This window comes from Cinclus cinclus, chromosome 1 (genome assembly GCF_963662255.1).
Source record: "Cinclus cinclus chromosome 1, bCinCin1.1, whole genome shotgun sequence".
Classification (NCBI taxonomy): domain Eukaryota; kingdom Metazoa; phylum Chordata; class Aves; order Passeriformes; family Cinclidae; genus Cinclus; species Cinclus cinclus.
This window is the reverse complement of record NC_085046.1, coordinates 138,223,787-138,245,257: the sequence shown is the minus strand read 5'-3', so window position 1 is coordinate 138,245,257 and position 21,471 is coordinate 138,223,787. Positions and strand designations below refer to the sequence as shown.

Genomic DNA, 21,471 nt, shown 5'->3' with positions numbered 1-21,471 from the left:
AGCTTTTCTCCCAGAATGACTGGAACTTCCATTGCTTCTGCTGGCAGCAAGCACAGATTTATCAGTGGGTGATGGAGGCAGTAACCTTCATCGCTATCATGCCAGGTGCAAGGGGCCAACTGCCCACACTGTCCATCTGTCCACACTGTGGCCTAGCCTGGGGCTCCCTTCAGCCCAGCATGGGGTTTGAATGAAAAAGAAAGAAAGAAATGTAGAAGAAAAATGTGGGAAGCATTACAATTTTTTCAGCTTATTTTTAAAAGAGTGTTTTCCTGGGCTTTCAAGAGACAGCAGGGGAGTTTTGCCCCTACAAAGTGGGTTACAAAGTGAAAGAAAATCCTAGAGTATCCTTACTCCTCAGTTTGTAATTGTTTGCAGTAATTTCAACCTGGAATATTGTGCTAAAGCAAATCATACCCTGGGCTGCATTAGCAGCATGGTCAGCAGGTGATGCAGGAGCTGATGATCTCCTTCTGTTCTGCTCTTACAAGACCTCACCTGGAGTATTGCATCCATCTCTGAGACTTCAAGTAATGGAAAGGCATGGACCTGTTGGAGCAGGTCCAGAGGAGGGCCACAAAGATGAACAGAGGGATGGAGCATCTCTCCTGTGAAAGCATGCTGAGAGAGTTGGTGCTGTTCAGCCTGGAGAAGAAGGCTCCAGGAAGGCCATTAGCAGCCTTCCAGTACCTAAAGGGAGTTCACAAGAAAGAAAGAGACTTTTTACCAGGACCTGTAGTGACAGAACAAACAAACTGAACATTTGATAGATTTAGATTAGATATGTGGTGATTTGACCTGGACTGGATCCCAGGTGCCCATCAAAGTAAATCTATCACTCTCCTCCTCAGCTGGACAGGGGAGAGAAAATATAAAGAAAGACTTGTGGGTTGGAATAAGAACAGGGAGAGATCACTCAGCAATTACCATCACTGTCAAAACAGACTTGTGAATTTGTTGAAGTTATTACAAATAAAAATAAGAGCAGGGTAATGAGAAGCAAACCTAATCTTAAAAATACTTTCCCCCACCCCTTCCTCCTACGCAGGCTTAACTTAATTATTTTCAGTCTCTTCCCCCACAGCAGTGCAGGGCAACAGGGAATGTGGGTTATGGTCAATTCATCTCAGGCTGTTTCTGCCTCTTCTTCCCCCTCAGGGAAAGTCCTTCCCACAGCAGTCCATGAACTTCTTCAGCATGAGTCTTCCCCACAGGCTGCAGCTCTCCATAATCTGCTCCAACATGGGTCTCTTCAGCAACACACTTCTCCAGTGTGGGTCCCTTATAGGGTCACAAGTCCTGCCAGCAAACCTGCTCCAGTGTGGGCTCCTCCCCATGGGTCCACAGTCCTGCCAGGAGCCTGCTCCATGCAGGCTTCCCAGGATATCACAACCTCCTTGGGCATCCACCTGCTCCAGCACGGGCTCCTCCATGGGCTGCAGGTGGATCTCTGCATCCCTGTGATCCTCCATGGGCTGCAGGGGCACAGCTGTCTCACCATGGGCTACAGGGGAACCTCTGCTACAGCACCTGGAGCACCTCCTGCCCTCCTTCCTCACTGACCTGGGTGTCTGCAGGGCTGTTTCACATATTCTGACTCCAGTCTTCTCTGGCTGTAATGACTTCTGTGCAATAACTTTTTTGTTTCCCTTCTAAAATATATTATCACAGAGGCAGTGCTACCACAGCTGATGGGCTCAGCCTTTGCCAGTGGCAGATCCATACTGGAGCTGGCTGGGATTAGCTCTACTGGACATGGGAGAACTTCCAGCAGCTTCTCACACAAGCCACCTCCATAGCCCCCCTGTTACCACAGTCTTGCCATGCAAGCCCAATATAGATATTAGAAGAAATTCTTTACTGTGAGGGTAGTCACAGTATAACTGGTTTTCCAGAGAAGCTGTGGGTGCCCCATCCCTGGAAATGTTTAAGGTCAGTTTGGATGGAGTTTTGAGACTTCGAGCAACCACATCTGTTGCAAGATGACCCTGCCCATGGCAGGGGGGTGGACTAGCTATTTATTGAAGGTGCCTTCCAACCATTCTGTGGTTCCATGTTTTGATTTGGGGGCACTTCACAAACCTTTAAGTCACTTTAAGCACACAGCTCCTGAGAGGTCTGAGAAGAGACTTCTGTTTCTTTTCTGCCGTCTAAAGCTGAAAATAAGTAACTACTTGGTGAAAATAAGTAACTACTTGTTGAGATAAATACCTTCCAAATCCAGGGACTGGTACACAGACTTGTCAGTGAAACCAGCAGCCGCAGGGCTTCTTGCTCCCTGGTGAACAGCAGCTTCCAAACATTAGCAGGATGTCTGTCTGCCTTCAGCAAAGCTCACCCCCCACAGGCATGGACCGTGGGCTGGTTGGGTCTGCTGGTCTCTGCTACCACTGATATGCGAAGCCTGAGACAGTCTGGTGCCCTGTGCAAGTTTAGCAAAGCCAGACTAAGTGCTGCTATTCCAATAGAAGCTGAAAAAGGAAGTAAAAGCACAAGGCACTGCCATGCCCAATGGCAGCACCATGTGAATTTTAAGAAATATGAAAGGAGGATATAATTTGTTACCACTTTCTCTTTATTTTCCTATTTCTCTTCTTTTAAAATTGAATGTTGAGGAGATATGTCAATTTTGAGGGTCCTGCTGTAACCCCAACTGTAACTTGATGTTCATGGGAGAGGGAGGGGAGAGAAGGAGAGGTTGGTGTGCTTTTCATATGGGGAAAAGAAGAGAATCCAGGACAAAGTATTTCTGAGATCTGCTCAAGGTTCAGTGAGGATCCCAAACACCACCTTTCTAACTAGTTTAAAGTTACAGGAGCCAGCTGTGTATACCCTGAAGGGACCAAGGTCATGCCAGTGAATAGAAATGACTGCTAAAGCTTCCCTTTCTGCAGCAGCATGGCTCACTGAAGCTGGAGAGTTTAGAGAGCTGAGCTGAGCTGAGCCGAGCCCAGTCTGAGGATTCGCCACTTCCCTGACTGAGCTTGAGGAGCCTTCTTATTTCCTCAGCAGCTTCTTTGGGGTTATACTCACCACCTACCTATGGAAATGGGGATGGGGACTCACACCCACTTACTCCATGCAGCAGAGCAGGCTGTGTGGAGAAGATAGATTACTTTAATCTTGGTGATTGTATTTTACCTTTTGATGCCCTGGATGTTTATTCCTTCATCATGTATTAATTATTGGCATTCTCTAGGCTTCCTTCTGTCTTAATCTGATTTAAAACAGACATTTGCATTTGAAAAGTAGCTAGTATGTACAGCAAATCCTTTCCCTTGGTTTGCTATTAATGCAGCCAGCTTTGATGTATTATATTAATGCTGTTTGCCAGGGGTGAAATCAGCACACCACCTATGGAGAGGCACTTCCTTGGTGAACCTACTGCTTTTACCCACAGGCAAAGCATCTACCTACCCTAGTGAAAAACCTGGGTGCTGACTGCAGCAGCAAGGTCACACACCTGCTCCTCTCCCTGCTGCCTTCCACCTGATTTTGGGAGGCTCAGAGGCTGTGCCCATGCACTGTGCCCATGATGACTCAACCTGAGGACCTGCCACCAGTGAAGGGTGGATTTACAGAAGAAGGATTAGACATTCATGGCAATAGAGGAAGTAAGAGCTAAACCCATGACAGGGCACCAAACCAGAAGCTGAGGGTTGTGCAGGGAATGAAGCAGGCAAGTGCAGGGGAACTCCTGGCCAGAAGAGGACTAGGTGAGATCAGGATTTGCTTGATGGTTTTTCTGAGGGTTGTGTACATGTGCTTCAAAATGATCCAACTTTTATGTAGCAATGTCTGAGCCAGCTGAGAAATAGACTAGATCAATTCTCTAATGAGTTCAGTACCAGTATTTCCTTTATTTCCTTTTTCTTCTTCTTTTTTAATTTTTTTTTTTTAATTTTACTGTACCACTTAAATAATTTAAGGATTTTGGGAAGTCGTCCTGAGTCTGATTGATCAGTCTGAGCTGGTGCAAAGGGCATGTGGAGCTGCTGCTGTAACCCCCTCAGGCTGGGTTGACTGTACTGGTGAGTGATGGCCACAGGACAGGTGACCTGAAAGGAGCACTGCCCATCCTGCTCATGAGACAGTAGCAGAGGTGGCTCAGGTCACCAGCCTTAATCCACCATGGCTGCTCATGCAGGCTTTCCCTCTGCTCTGCTGAGTTCTGACAGCCAAACTGCCCGGAACAGCCTTTCCTCATCCTGCTCTGGCACAATATTCCAGATCAGCTGTGACTCCTTGAATGGGAGAGTTTGCTCACCTGGCTCCTGCTCTCAGGGCTGGGTGAGAAGCTGTATTTCTGTGTGGCAGAGCTGAGGAGGGGATGGGCTTTGGCAAGAAGCAGTGACAAGCAGTAGGGTCTGGAAAGGAGGCACTCCCAGAACAGCATGTCTGATCATGGCATTCCTTGAATAAAAACAGCGCAAAGAAAACTTGTTTCTTCTTAAACGCTCACATAGTGTGAGCATTTTGCACCATGTTGACTTGGTTTGAAGAGCATTTTAGTTAAATTATTAGAACTTCTGCCTCTGGACAAAACTTAAAGAGTTTCCAGAGCTCATTTACCAAAGGAGTTGGAAAAGTTATTTCAAGTTAACAGCCTACATTACAGTAGTAGTTATTTGAACAGGTGGGGACTGGGGGAAGTAGGGACATTAGCCAAATCATGAATCATAAGCTAATCAGATTGCCACCCATGTTTGCACCAAAAGAAAAGCCATGCACTAAAATACATCACCAGCTACAGCACTGACTCAGCAAGGACCCGAACTTTCGTTGGGATTTATTGGAGTAAATGGCTACACTTCAACTTGGTAGGGGCAGGAGCTATCTCTGGAAGCCACCAAGGAGCCTGGCTTCCCTCTGACAACTCTGAAGGTGTGGGACTTCTTTGTACTGTTTTCTCATCACTGCATTTCTGCTCCATCCAAGCAGGGAGGAGTCTGGGGCCTTACACTCTTTAACAAGGTCTTTTCTACCTGCCCTTGGATTTGAGGCTCTTTCCACAGGTGAGCAGGGAAAGAAAAGGGCCCAGCTTTAGATACTGCAGGAGGGCACCTCAGGACATCCATAGCCTCTATCTTCTGCAGGGAAGCTCCTCTCTCTGGTGCAGTAGGATGCATTTGGCTCTCCAGGAAGAAGTGGGTCACAGAGCTATTCCCTGACCCATCCAAAACCCAGGCAAAGAGCTGTGCAGAACCATGTCATGGCCCAGCTATGCTGGGAAGCAAGGGCTGCAGCAGCTCCTTCTGGAGCAGTGAGAAGTCCCTAGGGTGAAAAAAATATGGAGATTTAACTGGATGTAGAATAAAGTAGAATAAAACTACACAACTGAAACTCTGTTCATGTTAGTGAAATTCCTTGTGTCTTACACCAGCGGGCAGAAAATCAGATCTAAAGTGCTGAGGCTGCTGGCAGATACTTTCCTGTTTGTGTGTGCAGTGGAGAAAAGTGCTTGTTTGGTGCTGATTGCAGACTATGGAATAAGAGCAATTTCTCATCCCACCTCCACAGAAGCTATTTAAATAGTTCTACACCCACTTTGAAAGATGCTCAGTTAGAAAGGAGTAAATCTGGAAGTTATTACTCCTCAAAGAAAGAAATGCCAGTAAGTAGGCTCTGCTGTGTGCTCTCGGGGATAGCAGCTGCCTGGGAGCTCTCCCTTCGCCAGGCTGCCTTTGCAGTGGCACAGTTATAATTAGGCAGCCTGCAGAGCAAACACACACTGCAGGAAAGAGCCCTGTGGCTCATGTCTGAGGAGCCCTTGGAGCTGACCCTTTGTCCCACTGAGGCTCGGGGCCAAAGCCCAGCTGGCTACATGCAGGCTCCTTGCAGGCTGCATGAGCCCCCACATGCTCTCCATCCAGCACAGGAGCCGAGGGAACAACCAGCAAAACCCAAGGACATGCCAGGAGAAGCAAGAGGTAGAGCATTAATGAGAAAAGCCCTTATGAAATACTGGGGACAGAATGGTGTCACATGCTGTCATTCAATGCCTTCCTTTCCACTCCTTGGGGATTGCCGGCCACAAACACACTCACAAAATCAAAGTGTTTGCCAGCTCCTTCCCAAAACTGGAGGTGGAGATTTAACCCATGGCACCTCTGCAGGGCTTCTGGCAGGATGCTGCCCACCAGCCAGCCATTCTCCCACTGCCCACATTCCCCTCTGCCAGACCTCCTACCCAGCAGGACAGTGTAGGGGGAGGCCCTTCTCCAGAGCAGTTGTTGGCCAAGTCATTTCTTGGGGAACATGGAGGGAAAAGTTAAACTCAGGTGGGGAACTGGGCCAGTTCTGTGCAGGGAGAGCCAGGTGGGACCCAGGAACCTTGCCACTTGTCACCCCCAGGTCACCTCCAATCCTGGTCACACCTGAGAGCAGGCATTCAGGCAGCCTGGGAGTTTTCCCACTCCCACCACATTAGATGTTCATGGATTTAAGTTGTTTCCAAATTAGGTTGGATCCAAAGAGAGACTTTTATGAATTGATGCACTCAAAATAGCCACAGAGCACTAAGTCCTTCAATGAATCTCATACAATGCTACTGTCAAAGCCAGTTGCTTGTATTCAGACCCTCAGCACTGCCAACCTGCTCTGTAACCAACACACCAGGGCCCCGACCCTACAGCAAGTTTCAGGCAATGCCTTGTGTGTCTCAGGCTTTTACCCAGCAGAGCTCTGCACTTAATTAAGATCATAATATTTATAATATTTATAAGCCTCTGGTTTTACTATCTGTTTAATATCATGGTAAATCAGGTGCCTACATTGCTATCCCTCCAACTCACCTGAAAATCTCACCTTCTTAACAAAGGGCAGTTACATTTTTCCTTAAAAATAAACTAATTATAAAATCACTGTGATTTTCTCACATTTAAACAGCCAATTATTTCTGAGGACATGAGAAACAGCTGCTGCAATGTTGAAGCTCAAACAGTTACATCTCTGCTATTTTAATGGGTAAGAGTCGATATTTTTATTCCCGTGTGATTTTACCAAGACATGATAAGCAACCATAGCATTAGTATTAATTTGTGGAGCAAAGATCACTTCAATTTGCCCCAATGAGGAATAATTTTAACAGAAAATTAGCGTTCCACAAACAAACTCTTTGAAAGCCTGTTGTGTTTTTCCTCCCTTTTTTTCCCTCCCTCTTCCTTTGTTTTTTGATTAAGCGCCCCGGGTAAGGGCAATTTGAAGGTAGATACAGTTTTTAAGGCAGCCTTAACTCTTTCCAGACAGGGGAGTGGACTTCAAAAAATGCCAAAGTTTAACTTGGCATTGTGAACCACTGAATAAAGGCAGATCACTGACTTTGCCTCCCACCAGAATGTGAACAAATATCAAACAGGACTCAGTTCCTCTCCTACAGCCTTCAGGTGGGGATTTCTGCTAAAAGCTTTGCTCTTCAATCTGTGTATGATCACCCAAACCAAAGTAGCATCTGCAGGTACTTGGCATCTGTGGAAACCAGGCTTATAAATACAGAGCCAAGCCTGGAGCTCCAGGCTGCGGGTTCTGCAAGGCTTTGCTTTATTCTTTGGAAATCCTTGTTGCACTTAGCCAGGGAAAAGTGTGTGTGGCACAAAGAATGGTGATCTGTGATAAGCATGGAACAGAGTAACAATTTTTAACTGCACGTGTCTATCAACAAGCCCTTTCAGACATCTTAGCTCCATTGTATTTTTCATCCTTTTTCCCCTAGGATCATAACAGCGGTGATAAATCAGCTCTCATGCTGTCCTATTAGCCAGGAAATATTATCAATCCCATTTAGTTGGAAATGTGAGACCCACAGGTAGTCTAACAGAGTGATTACTCCAGGTAGCTACCTATAACAAGCCAGTCTCAGCAGGGGAATCCCATTCCACCCCCTCAGAGAGGATGCTCTCCTGGAAATTGTGAGGGTGATTTTAGGTCTCATACTCGGGCAAACACTTTAAGCACAGAGTCACCATATTAAAAAAGGAGGATATGGACAAATGAGTGAGCGTGAGCATTTTTCTCTTAAGTTTTGAGCAGATTTCAGTGCAAGAAGCAAGATTCTATGTTCAGGTTTGAACTCCATAGATGGAGAAACATCTAATGCCCAGTGAATCAGTCAAGGACATTACTCAACAGCATCAAAAATGATATGCATCCAAGTGTGTGAAGCAGTAGGAAATTTTTCACATTAAAAAAAAGTAGAGGGTACCTCCAGATTTAACTTATAGCTGAGCCAGAAACTCTGAGGAATTAAATTTTGAGGGCATGTAAAGCTATAGCTGGACTCCAAGAGAGATCCAAAAAACAGGAGCCCACACTAATCTACCTCTCTAAGAATTTGGCCCCAAGTGACTTGCCACAGATTGGGCAGGTGTTAAGTTACAAAGTCAGAAATAGAAAACCAATTCCCTCTCCTGGCCTTTCACTTAAAGGCTTGGACAGATTCCCAGACAACTGTCAGCCACATGAAGATATAAATTATTTGGAAGAGTGCAAAGGGTAATGAACCAGGGTCAAAAGCCACCTGCAAACTTGCAGACCCTTAGCAGGCAGCAGTGACCAGAGCAAACCTGGGGTTGGTGACTCATGTTCTTGCACGTGGATACACTGAAATATCCTTTCACCATCGATTCATCCTCATCTTCAGGCAGAATTTCTATTATACACTGATTTTTTCTCCATCATCTACCTGCCAGGTGGCAGATGCAGACAGAGAAAGGTAGGCTTCTGGAGCACTCAGCCTCCAGTGCCTGCCCAGGCTGTGGATAACTCTCCAGCCAAAGAGCTGAAGGCTGGCTGTGTGATTCCTGACAGGCTGCCCACAGGGCCTGAGCAGCAACAATGAAGTGGACTGGGCATAGGCTGATTGCAGTCTGTGACATAGGAAAGTTATAAACAATGTGTGATGGCTGGTTTAGAAAGGTCTTCAAAAACACAGCTGATCACCATAGCCACTCTCTCCTCAACTACATCTCCTGGAGTAGGTTCTGCCTGGTACAATGGGATCTAGATCTCTCCGGAGCAATCGGACTGTAACTCAGGAATCCTACAGATAAAACCTGCTACCAGTGATCTATAGTGGTTTATTTCCCTATGGTCAAAAATGACAACATAATTTCCTTTTTCAAGATACAAATATTTCAAACTTGAAGTATTTACTGGTGCTGTGAAGTCAGCAACAGTGTGGGTACCTCAAGTGCAGGGCAGTTCAGCTGGAAACCCAACGGCTTTCATTTCCCTCCTACACCTCCTGTTGCACGGAGCAGCACCATGTTACCACAGGCTCACCAGCACCCCATCTTCAAAATCTATTTGCAACAGCTACCATCCTTGGCACAGGCAGCAAAGCTCACAGCCTTCTTATTCTGTCTGAAACCGGTCCCCAGAGGCTTAATTTGCAGAGCAAATTTGCAGTAATGGGATTCCAGATTCCACCTTCCTGTGTCTAACAGAAGGTGCCTCTGTGAGCTGCCTTGGTTCACTTTTCAAGAAGCTGACCTCTTTTTTCCTGAACAGCATCTCAGTTCTGGAATGTGAGCTGTGACAAATGTTTCAGAGAAGGACTACAGGGCTAGTGAATAGATTAATATTTAATCACACTTCCCCACTATTGGGTCATTGTTGAAAATTTCTGACCCCTGTACCTAAACCTACACCAGCCACAAATATGACTTTGTTCTCAGAATCTGACATTTTCTTATTATTCCTAACTTCTTCCTACATCAGTCCTCCCCACAAGCAAATTATTTTTGAAGGGAATTATCTTCTCTTGGCTCCAACTACAGGATTGACCCGGATTTTCTATCAGTAACACACCCTTCCATAGTAAGCTCTCACTACATTTCCTGAAGAGACATTATCTTCACACATTATGGTGCATCATTTTTCCTCCTCAACTCAGCATCAGTGCAGGGAGAAGAGGAAAGGACACAACAGCAGCCTCAGCTCATTCCTGGGAAATGCATGGAAGAGGGCAGGGGTAGGGAAGCTTTTGGCTGATGTGAGGTTTCTGTCCCTCAGGTGGTGCAAGACCCCTCTGTATCTGGCAGATGGAGAGGGCGATTGCAACCCAGAGAAGGCAAATCCATTACACTTTTAACATATGATAGAGCGACAAGGAAAGCACACTGGAGCAGGCTTTAGCATCGGATAGTTACTTGACATCCAGGGTCTTGTGCAAGCACCTTGAAGCCCATCACAGGTAATTTCCCCACTATTATTTGCTGAGCCAGGAGGACTGAAACAGATACGTTCATTGGCACTGCAATCATCCCTTCCAGCGCTGTGGGTGCCGAATCAAGGTGGGGCCCCTAGCTGTGTTCCAGCCATGCCCTCCAGCCTGGGTTCACCGTACAGGCCATCCTGCCCGAGTGATAAGGGCTCTCCTAGAACACAGGCTGCTGGCAATGAAACTGAGGCCAAGGAGCGGATGAGGTTAAACTCAAATACGTAGTAGCTTCAAGGATGGCTGGGTGTTCGGCAGCTCCCTACAGACCACTCGTTCATCAGCACGGCTACGCTGTCTGCCAGCCCCGAGGAGTCGCCTCAGGGGTGCGGAGGGCCTGCCCCCAGGGGCCGGACAGCACCGCACCCGGGGGGCGAGGGCAGCCCCAGCGCCGGCAGCGGAGCCACGTCCCCGCCGGGGAGAGGGGTCGCGACCACGGTCCCCAGCCCTGCCCGCACCACGCGGAACGCTTGTCACCAGGCGCCTCGTAACCGGGATTTTGGGTCTCAGCCCAGGTTTTGGGTCCGTTCCCTCGGGGCCGCTCCAGCATAGCGGCGCCGCACTCGGCAGGGGGCGGCAGCAGCGGAGCCGGCACCGCCGGCGGAGACCCGGGTCGGGGCACACTCGGCCGGGGGCTGCAGTGGCAGGGGAGTGGAGTGGGCAAGGGGCGAAGGAGCCCCCGATACCGGGCTCACCGGGCGTCACCCCGTAGGGCCGTTCCGAGCAAGCCCAGCCAAGAAGAGCCGATACCGCCACAGCAGCGGCGCCCCCCGCCCGCCGGGTTATCAATGGGCGCGGCGGAAGCCCCGCCCCCCCGGACGTGACGCCCGCCAATGGGGGCGCGGGTTGCGCGGCGGGGTGAGGTCAGCGCGCGGGGCCGGGGCCGGGGCCGGGGCGGGGGCGGCGCGGGCCGGGTGCGGCGGGCGGGGGTCGCGGCCCCGGGCGGGCGGGGTGGGCGAGCGCGGGGCTCGGCGGCCGCTGCTGCCGCGGCCCGGGGGAGGCGGGAAGGAGGGAGGGGCGAGCAGCAGGGGGAGGAGGAGACAGAGAGGAAGGAGGAGAAAGAGAGGGAGGAGGGTCCTCGCCGCCGCTGCTCCGTCCTGGGGGCCATTCAGCGGGAGCGAGGCAAGAAGCGAGCGACGCCGGGGCCAGGCGTGGGGCGCCGGGCGATGCGGGGCTTCGTCAGGCTGCGGCGAGGCGGCCGCGGGCTGTGAGCCGGCGGGTTGGGCCGGGCTGGGCTGGGCTGGGCTGGGCTGGGCTGGGCTGGCGGCACGGGGCGGAGAGGGGTGGGCGGGAGCGTGGCGGAGCCGAGAGCCGGCAGCGGCGGGAAGGCGGGAGCGGCGCTGCCCGGTGCCCGCCCCGCGCGGGGGGCCGGCCCTGAGTGCATGCGGGGCGCCCCGCCGGGCCGCCGCCGGGCCGCCGCCCGCCGCCCCTGAGACACCGGCGGCGAGAAAGTTGCGGCGGTCGCCCACATGCGCGGCCGCGGCCGGCGGCTTGGGGAACGGCGCCGAGCGGAGGTGGGCGAAGAGAGTTTGAAGCGCTCGCCGGCGGGAAGATGGCGGAGCGGAGCTGAGAGCGGCGCCCGGCGAGCTCGGGCTGCTCCCGCCTTCCTCCGCAGCCCCCCGGACCCCCGCCGGACACATGCAGGCCAAAAAACGCTACCTGACGCTGCTCTCTGCCGGCACCTGTCTTGCCCTGCTGCTGTACCTGGGAGGCGTGCGGCTGCGGGCGGCACGGCACCCGCCGCCCGGTAGCCGGCATGGCCCGCGCCCCGGCGGCGCCGAGCGGCCCTGGCCCCGCTTCCCCGACGCCCTGCGGCCCTTCGCGCCCGCCGAGCGCCCGGGCCCCGAGGGCGGCGGGCGCGTCTCCCCCCGTCAGCGGCGGGACGCCAGCGCCGGCCTCTACCGCGGGCGCCGCTGCCGCATGGAGTCCTGCTTCGACTTCGCCCAGTGCCGGAAAAACGGCTTCAAGGTCTACGTGTACCCGCAGCAGAAGGGGGAGAAGATCGCTGAGAGCTACCAAAACGTCCTGGCCGCTATCGAGGGCTCCCGGTTCTATACCTCGGACCCCGGGCAGGCCTGCCTCTTCGTCCTCAGCCTGGACACGCTGGACCGAGACCAGCTCTCGCCCCAGTATGTGCACAACCTCCGCTCCAAGGTGCAGAGCCTCCACCTGTGGAACAACGGCAGAAACCACCTAATTTTTAATTTATACTCGGGCACCTGGCCCGACTACACTGAGGATGTGGGGTTCGACATTGGCCAGGCTATGCTGGCCAAAGCCAGCATCAGTACTGAAAACTTCAGACCCAACTTTGACGTTTCTATCCCGCTCTTTTCTAAGGATCATCCTAGGACAGGAGGGGAGAAGGGATTTTTGAGGTTTAACACCATCCCTCCTCTCAGGAAGTACATGTTGGTATTCAAGGGGAAAAGGTACCTGACGGGGATAGGGTCAGACACCAGGAATGCCTTATATCACGTCCATAACGGAGAGGATGTTGTCCTCCTGACCACCTGCAAGCATGGCAAAGACTGGCAAAAGCACAAGGATTCGCGCTGCGATCGAGACAACACCGAATACGAAAAGTAAGTGAGCGGTGCCCCTTCCCCGTGCTTGTCTCCCCAGGGCATGCCGGCATGCCCTCTGCCGCAGGCAGCCCGGGCCGCCGGGCAGATGTGGCAGATGTGTGCCCGTGCGCTGGCAGTGGCCAGAGGAAAGCATTCATCGCTCCTTTGGGCGAGTCGGTGGCTTCTCCCGTCACCCGTGAGGCTGCCGGCTGACTCCGTTCTGCCTTGGCCGGGGTAGCTGGCAGGAATGCATTGAAGGGTGGTGCGGTGTCCTACAGCCGTGGCGTTTCTTGCCCAGGGACTGATGACCTGTATCCGCAGCTTGATGGCTTTCCAAACATTGCCAGCGGCGGAGGTGCTGTTGGAGGATGCGCTGGCGTTTGGCACTGCTTTTTCTCCCCCCAGCGCCTCTCAGGGCAGATGCCCTGTGCCTTCCCTGCTCTGAGATAAAGTTTGTACGAGTCCTCAGTTCTCTCCAGGTCGCGTGTGAGCCAGGCTGTGTGTCTCCACAGACAAGCCCGTAACTTGCCTTGCCGTGTTTTTTTCTCTGAGTTCCAATCATTACAGTATCAGTAAAGAGAGAAAGAAGGAAGGAGTGTTGGCTGTGTTTGTGTCCTGTGTCTGGGTTTCTCTTTTTTATATGTGAGAGGATACACCGGTGATGTGAGCTCAGCATGTGCTTTCTGTGAATGCCTGATTGCTTGCCTTTTATCGACTTGTATTTGTATTTGTTGGTAATGTCACTATGAAGCCAAATTCTGTCTCGCTGTACTGCTGCCCTTGTCTTCCAGTCTGCTTTTCAGGTTTGTATATATAGCTGCCGAGAAAATCGCTTCTGGGAATTACCTCTAGGATTGCGATGCTGACTAAGCCGTTTGCAGCTGATTAGTTCGTTTAGATGTTGACCACCACTATGTTTGCTGCAGATTAGGTGCCTGTATATGAAGTTTTTCACACGACAATTTTTCCTGGGTAGCATGAATTGCACGCTGAATTAAAACAGACCAGCCGTGCAGCACTGGGTGATGTGCAGTGGAGCTGCGCCCAGAGCTGCCAACGGCTGGAGAGTTTTGTGGTGCACAGGGGAACGTGGGTGGAAAAATACTTCTGGAGAGCATTTGTTAAGAAACTACGTTGGCATTAATACTGGTGAAAATTTCCGATCTGCTGTCTGTTTCTCCACCGAAACTATCCCTGGGGATTGGGAAGAGACCGGGAAGGTCTGCATTGCAAAGTCGGGAAGCCTGCGTGAACTGCCTGGGTGAACTCTGCTCACCTTTTGGTTACTGTAATTCTGCTACTGAGGGGGAGGAAAGAGCAGTGCAAATACTTAGTGGACTTTTAATCCCATTCATTTTCAGAAAACTGATGGGTGGGTGGTGAAATAATGGACACGTGGAAGCGATACAGTATCAGTGCTGGGTGATCAGTAGAGATACTAAGTAAGCTAAGCTCATGTTATTTGTCACCCGGGAGTCACTTTGGCTTGTGATTTCCTTCAGGGAATATGTGCATTGGGAAAGAAGGGAGACCCGACAATTGCAGCCTTTCAGGATATATTGTTTTTTTGTTTTTAGCTCTGAGCAGTTGGAGCTAATTTACAGATGGGAAAAAATCCTGGTTATTTGCTGTATACTACAGTGTGCGTGCTGTAAAGTTGTCATAAAACCAAACATACCTGCCTGTGGTTTCACATGAGTCCAATTTTTTACAGCTATGCCATTTGATCTAATAAAAGATCAACATTTCCCTGTGAGTTCTGCTTCCCCTGAAGTGCCTTTGCCACTTATTGTGGTGACCCTCGAGGGGTATGATAACATGAATCCAACTGGCATGCCGTGCTATTCGTACAAAAAGCATACTTGCCGCTAGGATGCGGCTGTATCTGGGGTGGAGGGCTTCAACATTTGTTGCAATGCTGCTGTTACAAGACAGGAACTAAAAACTGATGCTGACAAGAAAATAAGATTACTCCAAGAATTGAGGCAGGCTCAGTCTGTGGTCAAGCTACTGAGGTGAAGGGGTTTGGTGTAGTGAACAACTGCAGATGCTGCAGCTCTTTGACCCAGCATCTTACCAGAGCAAGGGCACCTGGCAGAGTGTGTTGCTGCCCCTTCTCACTTGTGCCTGGTGCCGATGTGCAGCTGAGTGTGCCATCTGCTGCTCTCCCAGCACTGCATCCTGACACGGCCTGTGTCTTCTGGCTCCTCTGTGCTCGTAGGGCCCATGTCTGGTGCTCCACTCCCTTTATAAACCTTCCAGGGTCACATCCCCAAGGTAGCATGACATAGCTGTCTAGTTGAAATGCTTCTGTGCTGATGTGTGACTCAGGTGTGAAAGCTGTAGAAGGAACTCTGTTTTTCATCCTACGTAAAGCCACATCTGATCATCAATGAGGCTATAGTGCTTGGAAAGAAGTGTCTCTAAATACATTTGAGCCTTGAAAACTGTACATTGAGTGGCTCTTGTGAGGTGTTTGGGGCTTGGATTTAACTGTGCATCCTCAAGATTTCAATCAAAAAGAAGGAAAAACATAGTCTCCAGGATATGTCTACTGTCATACCCATATACAATTGGGAGTTGCATATTGTGCTTTTCTGTGCTGATTTTTCCTATTCTCTGCTGTGATACTTGTATCACTTCATGTGAAAGACGGTAGTTATAGGTGCCCTGACCATGGAGAGCTGGCCTTGAGATACCAGTACTTTCTGGGGTGATGTATGAATGATTTGGTCTAGGTTGGAGACATTGCCAAGCCAGGTAAATCAGGTGACCAGATTTTAAAATGTGCTAACCTTGTGTTAGCAGGGTAGTGGTGTTATGATATGTTTGGCTTGGGGCTGCACAGATCACAAGTTACTTGTGATGGGGTTTTGTCTAGGGTGTAACATTTGGTGTTGGGTTCACATGAGGTCCATCTGTACGCTGGATATGCTGCTTCCTCTCTAGGAGATTGAAAAAGCCAAGAAAGGTGACTTCCTGACCTCTGGAAAAATGTGTAGAGTGTCTTACTTTGTTTGGGGTAAGGAGGGATGGGCATATGTGTATTTGTCTCTGTGAATTGTATTGAAAGATCCATCTGTATGTCACAGCTAATTAATTTGCATTCTAGTTATGCATCTCAGCAGATAAAGCTGAGGCAGACTAAAATGAATTACATTATCATGATTAGACTGCTAGCAAACAGGATATAAAAGAAAACAAAGAAAACCTCTGGTTTTCTTTACAGTGTCCTTGGTTGTCAGAATTGGCCTTTGTCACCCAGCACTAGGGCAGCTGGGCTTTCTGAATTCCTCCACAATAAGATTTCAGCCGCAAGCTTTCCATTTCACAAAGGGTTAAGGGAATAAAAGCTGCTGCTGCTGAAGTTTGAAGACAGCCTCTTAAATATTTAATGACAGTCTAAATATATACATATGTACAATGTGTTTTAAACAAAGGCAGAATTCATATACAGGCTTAACTGGTTCCCAATAATTACTTTTTGGAAGGTAATGTAGATGACTGTGGATTCCAAAAGAAATGGAGAAATTTGATGTTCTAGTAAAGCCAGATGCAGAGAAGTTGTTTGTACCAAAATGAGGATCTTTCCAGGAAAGTAAAATAATGTCTGTGGCATGTCCCCTGACCTGCAGCAGCCTTGCTCTTGGAAGATGGAGAGGGTAGTGGTGATAGTATCAAAAAAAATGAGGTCTCACCAGGAGCTCATTCAGGGAGACTTTTTCCTCATCCATGCTTGATATCTAAAGTTAATTATGAGAATGAAGCAAAAGGGGAAAAAAAGGAGAAAGGAGTAGAATGGAGGAGGAAAGTGAGAAAAAAACCCATATTTTTTGGAAAAAAGTGAGCTATGGTAGAGGACAAATAGCATAATGGAGTGTTCTTTATAAGGAGGTTTTTTGATTAGTCAGTGCTCAAAAAACCTGTGTGATCATGACTGAACTGAGAAAAGGAAGTAGAACACGCAGGACCTCATGAGGTGGGACTAGTTCTGCCAGAGGAGGTTGGGGGCTTGTGGTAGTGGAGGAGGAGCCTGTGGAAGGAGCTGCTCACACATCTACCTGGGGCTGCTTCTTCCCAGGCAGAAGAGGGAGAAAGCAGCAGCAGCTTGCATGCTTATACCGGTGAGGCATCTCTGCAGGGCACACAGTAGCACTAGGCAGGGTTGGATGTGTACTTCTAGAGAAGAATATATCCAGCTGAATACTGTCATTGATGCCTGGTACCTGGTAGGTTTACGTGGTGTGCACTCTACTGGTGGAACATGTGCCAATCACAGCTGAACCTCCCACCCCTGAAAATCGTGAGTAAAGGTCACAGTCATGCAATAGGTCTAGAATAGGAAGAAAAGCAAGTTTTAGTTTAGCTTTCTTCTCACTAGGAATAAAATACGAATACTGAAGTACAAATGTAGAAGTACACGTGAGGGATGACTTTGCTGCTCAGCAGACTGGCATGAGAATGTGAAGCAAGGCTTAGGCTTGCCCGTTTGACATGTGATGATAATGTGAACACTTCATATGCATGTATGTGCACGTTTCAAACAAAGGTGCAATTCTTGTATTTTTAATATACTGAGCTTCCATATTGTACTAAAATACAAATGTAGATGCCACACTTAATCACTCACTGGATTATTTTTTGAATTATCTAAAAGCCTTCACAAGTCAGCTCATTTGCAGCTATTTAGGACAGGTCTGAGAAATCACATAGGTTTAGAGTGGATGTTGTTCAGGACATCTGAAATGAGATGGGAACCAGTCAATTAATCATGTATATCACCAGGCTGTTTTGGGACCTTGGATAATACTCAAAAACTACTTGGGAGAGTGCTTGGGCATTTTCCCAGAGTATCTTGGCTCCTGACCCGTCCCCACCAGACTACTTTTTAATATCGATTTTTGAGAAACTGGAAATTTGCCTGGTTTACAATACATTTATCCAAAATGCAGTAAGCAGGTAAATAACAAAGCTTTAATGGATGTCTGAGAATATAAGACTTGCTCTATTGTGCTCTTCCTCTTGCTCTCTGTATTTTTTGCAGTGTCCTTATGTTCCTGTTGATGCTGATTTAATGCAAGTAGGGCCTTGAGGGGTAGGAGCTTCCAGAGGTTCCAGGCTGATGCCTTGCAGGAGCAGGGATGACAGGAGCATCCCTAAACTCCCAGCCAACTGTGCAGTCCTCAGCCTGGCCGTTTGCACAGGCTCTTCCCTCTCGGTGGAGGTGTGAGAGCAGGTGGATCTGTGTGCATGAGCAGTGCTGGGCATTGCCACGTGTGTGGCCGGGTGTGTAGGGTCAGGCCCTGGCAGAGGAGCCCACCCTGCCCACAGGCCTTAAACCAGGCATCCTCCTAACCTCAAGTAATTAAGTTTTCTTGTGGGATGAGTGTTATTATTATAATTGTTTGCCCCAGGCCTTTCTATGTCCTCCTGTGAAGTATCTCATACGAGGTTGTGTGGTGACAAAGTATTATAGTAAGTGGGTGATTTGGTCTGCAGCAGGTGTTTTCTGTATGTGAACACAGCTAGAGGGACTCTGCATTATTTTTCCTGCCTAGGAAAGTTGATCTAGGATAGTTTATCAATAAATACTCATCATTGAAGAGACACTTGATGATAGAACAAAATTCAAAGAAAAGAATTATCTGAGTCATCATTTTACATAGAATTAATCTGGGAACAACAGATAGCTTTAAGGGCTTGTTGAACCCAGATCAGAACTGAGCTGGATGTGTGCAGCTGCCTGCTGCTCCCTGCTGTGTTGAGGGTGTTCTTAGCTATGAACCTGTTCGCATCCATGCATCTGTGAAATAGTGCATCTTGCTGGGAGAATGGAATTGAACAAGAGAAGTTCCAGCTTGAGACAAACCTGAGCAAAAAAGGCTACTGGTCTGACTGCTGGAGATAATCCTTTTGCCCCACATACAGTCCTGGAACAGTCTGCTGGAAAGTAAACCAGCAGCCGCTCGCGGGAGAGGGAAGTAAATGAAACTGGTCGGCACGAAACACTTATTTACTCAACAGATGTGAGTCAAGAGAATGTGCTGTAATCTGATGATTTCTGGAGTATTATCTGTGATTGTTTTCCTTTTCTTTCTGAAGGGTTTCTTTCAGAAAATCTGCAGAGTTTTGTGGTCTTGGATAAACAAACTGTTTTGCTAATCAGAGGAGAATAATTGGTAGGTACATGGACAACTGTCTGGCCTGTGAATGGAGTTAAATGCTGTGTTCTGAGCTTCTGGGATTGTTGGCTGGAAAGACTGACCTGGAACAGAGACTAGACAGAGCAAAAGGAATAAAATAGGTATTTATTGAAAGGGTACACTTTGGACAGTGCAAGAGCTCAGCCAGGGCTACACCCAGATCAAATCCAAGATGGATTGTGGTCATGAAGTCTTTACACTTTTATAAGTTTTGGTTCATCTACATATTGGGGTCAGTTATCCAACCACTGCCCCAGGCTGTGATGTATCAGCCCCCCTGGCTTGCCCCCTTTCCCTTGCTGTTGTTTATGCTTTTTGGGTACCAGTTGTCCTTGATTCTCTAGCTAGGAAGGGATTGTTTTGTCTACCCTGTGAAGAGAACTTACTAACACCTAATATGAAGTTTCAGAGTTAACACACTAAGCAGCAGAGATTCTGAAAAATATAAAAGCTAAAACCGAAGGCATCAAGGTGACTGACTTCTCATGAACGTGGCTATATCTAGAAGATGATGCAAGATTAATACTCTTGTCTCATGTCATAGGGAATGTGTGAATATAACTAGAAGGTTATATTTAAGTTTGTGCACCTTTCCACATTGCCAGGTATCTGAGATGTATAGGTTTCAAAACCTTCTCAAGGTTTACACTGAGCAATAGATTTGTTCCTCTTCCTCTGTCTCTGTTCATCCAGCCATGCTGTGCTTTTATGTGAGGCTTTGTGTAGCTCTTTTTTCAATCCAAATTTCAGGAGGAAACAGGACACCTATTATCACTGTTTTGCCCTTAATTTAGGAGCCTCCTCTGTCAACTCTAGGGAACATTGTTGCTATGTAATGGTGATACAACTCATCCCCACAGCTCTGGAGAAGGCAGGGACCTGTGGCACGAGGTGCCTGTGGTACCAGGTATGCGCAGGAGCAATTAAAGATCTCAGCCAGAGAATGGTGGGAGTCCTTTCTTCCACTTATTTAACAAATTGTAATTTTTAACAGTTAACAGCCATGCATGGATAGAAACTATCCTGGTATTGTGGCACGGGTGCCACATAGCCTGCAAGGGTATTTGAAGGCCAAGAGGTGAGAGATCAGCATACTGCTGTGCTGGAGAAGAAACTGGTTTAAGAAATTAATTCCAAATGAGAATGAAAGAGAAGAGATTAGCTTCACATGAGAAGGGGTAAGTAGTATTTTAAGAAATACAGGCCCTATCTCAACAAACTGTTGTGTATTAACTGCTTTGCTGGGAAAAAGCTGGTATGAGTGCTGCCAGGCTGATGACTTTCCAACGCAATCTAACTTCCTAAGATGTTATAATTTCTTAGAATAGGAAAACATAACTGTAAGCCAGTCAGGAGGGTTAGGCCTGCTCAATAACAGGAGCAAGAAGAGGCCATTTTCTTCAAACATTTTGTGTTTCTGCACTTTTCTCTCCCACCAGCTCTTACTGAGATTTAGCTTCAGTTTTTTGGTTGTTTAGTGCTATCTCCTTGGCTAGGATGCTAAATGGGTGTTCCCTGAAAGGTGGTAAAGGTGGGATGTTTGTGTTGGCTAAATCAGGCTCCCATTTCATATTCCAGTAAGACAGACTTCTCAATCCTCCTGCAGTCCCTGGGAGAAGTAAGGTGCTGGCAGGGCTGTTGCAGGAGCTTCTGCCTTCTCCTGCCTGGATGTGTCTCAAGACTGCAGTCTGACAGTCAGGATTGCCACTGGCAACTATGGTTATGTTTTCATATGCTTTTATAGTGGAAAGAAGTATTTCCTTTTCCTAAGCATTTTGGGGGGGTTACTTTAGTGTTTTATAATGTTTAGAGCCTGTGTAAAACTGAAATGCTACTAATTTATGTTTTCTGTATCCGCCTCTCAGGAAGCATCAGTGAGCATGGGTCTAAAATGATTTTCCAATAAAAGGTGACAGTTTTCAGGAGGAGTATAAAGCAGCTCTTCTCTGTGTGTCTGGCTAGGGCAAATAGCCTCTAAAGCTTTTTTAGGGTTTGGCTTGTCCTGGGCCAGGACATATTTGGTATATGAACCTTTTAACTCTCCTTTCTTCACTCAGCTGCTACCAAAGACAACTGCTTTTCCAGGCACTGAAGCACGGTCATTCCTGATCGCTCCAACAAGGGCTTCTGCAGTGCAGTTAGCAAATTCTGTAAAGCTTCTGTAAGTTGACTTATTTCTCCATGATGGTTTCTAGTCCAGAAATAGATGAAAACAAAATAATTCCTGGGTTCCTAAGTGAATTTCCCATTTATTCACTTTTCCCCCCTCTAATATCGTCTTTGTGTTTATGAATGAAACAGAATTAGGGCTAATTTAGTTGATTGGCTGCAAAACAAAAGTATTCAATGCTAAGAATGGGAAATGAGAAGGCCTTTCTGAAATGTTACTTCTTTGCATAATTGTAATAGATTATAATTATACATTTGGGTGTTTAGCAGTGGATTTGCTGTAAACACGGTCATGGGAAATCTCTCGTTGCTCACT

General features: G+C 48.2%; 1 protein-coding gene across 1 annotated transcript in view; it reads left to right on the top strand.

Moving 5' to 3' along the window:
• Window positions 1-11,854: 11,854 nt before the first annotated feature.
• EXT1 (exostosin glycosyltransferase 1) overlaps window positions 11,855-21,471 on the top strand; it is a 176,213-nt gene continuing 166,596 nt past the window's right edge. The window contains exon 1 of the mRNA XM_062503632.1: window positions 11,855-12,801. Within this exon, the coding sequence (XP_062359616.1) occupies window positions 11,855-12,801 (947 nt within the window). The remainder of the gene's footprint in view (window positions 12,802-21,471) is intronic.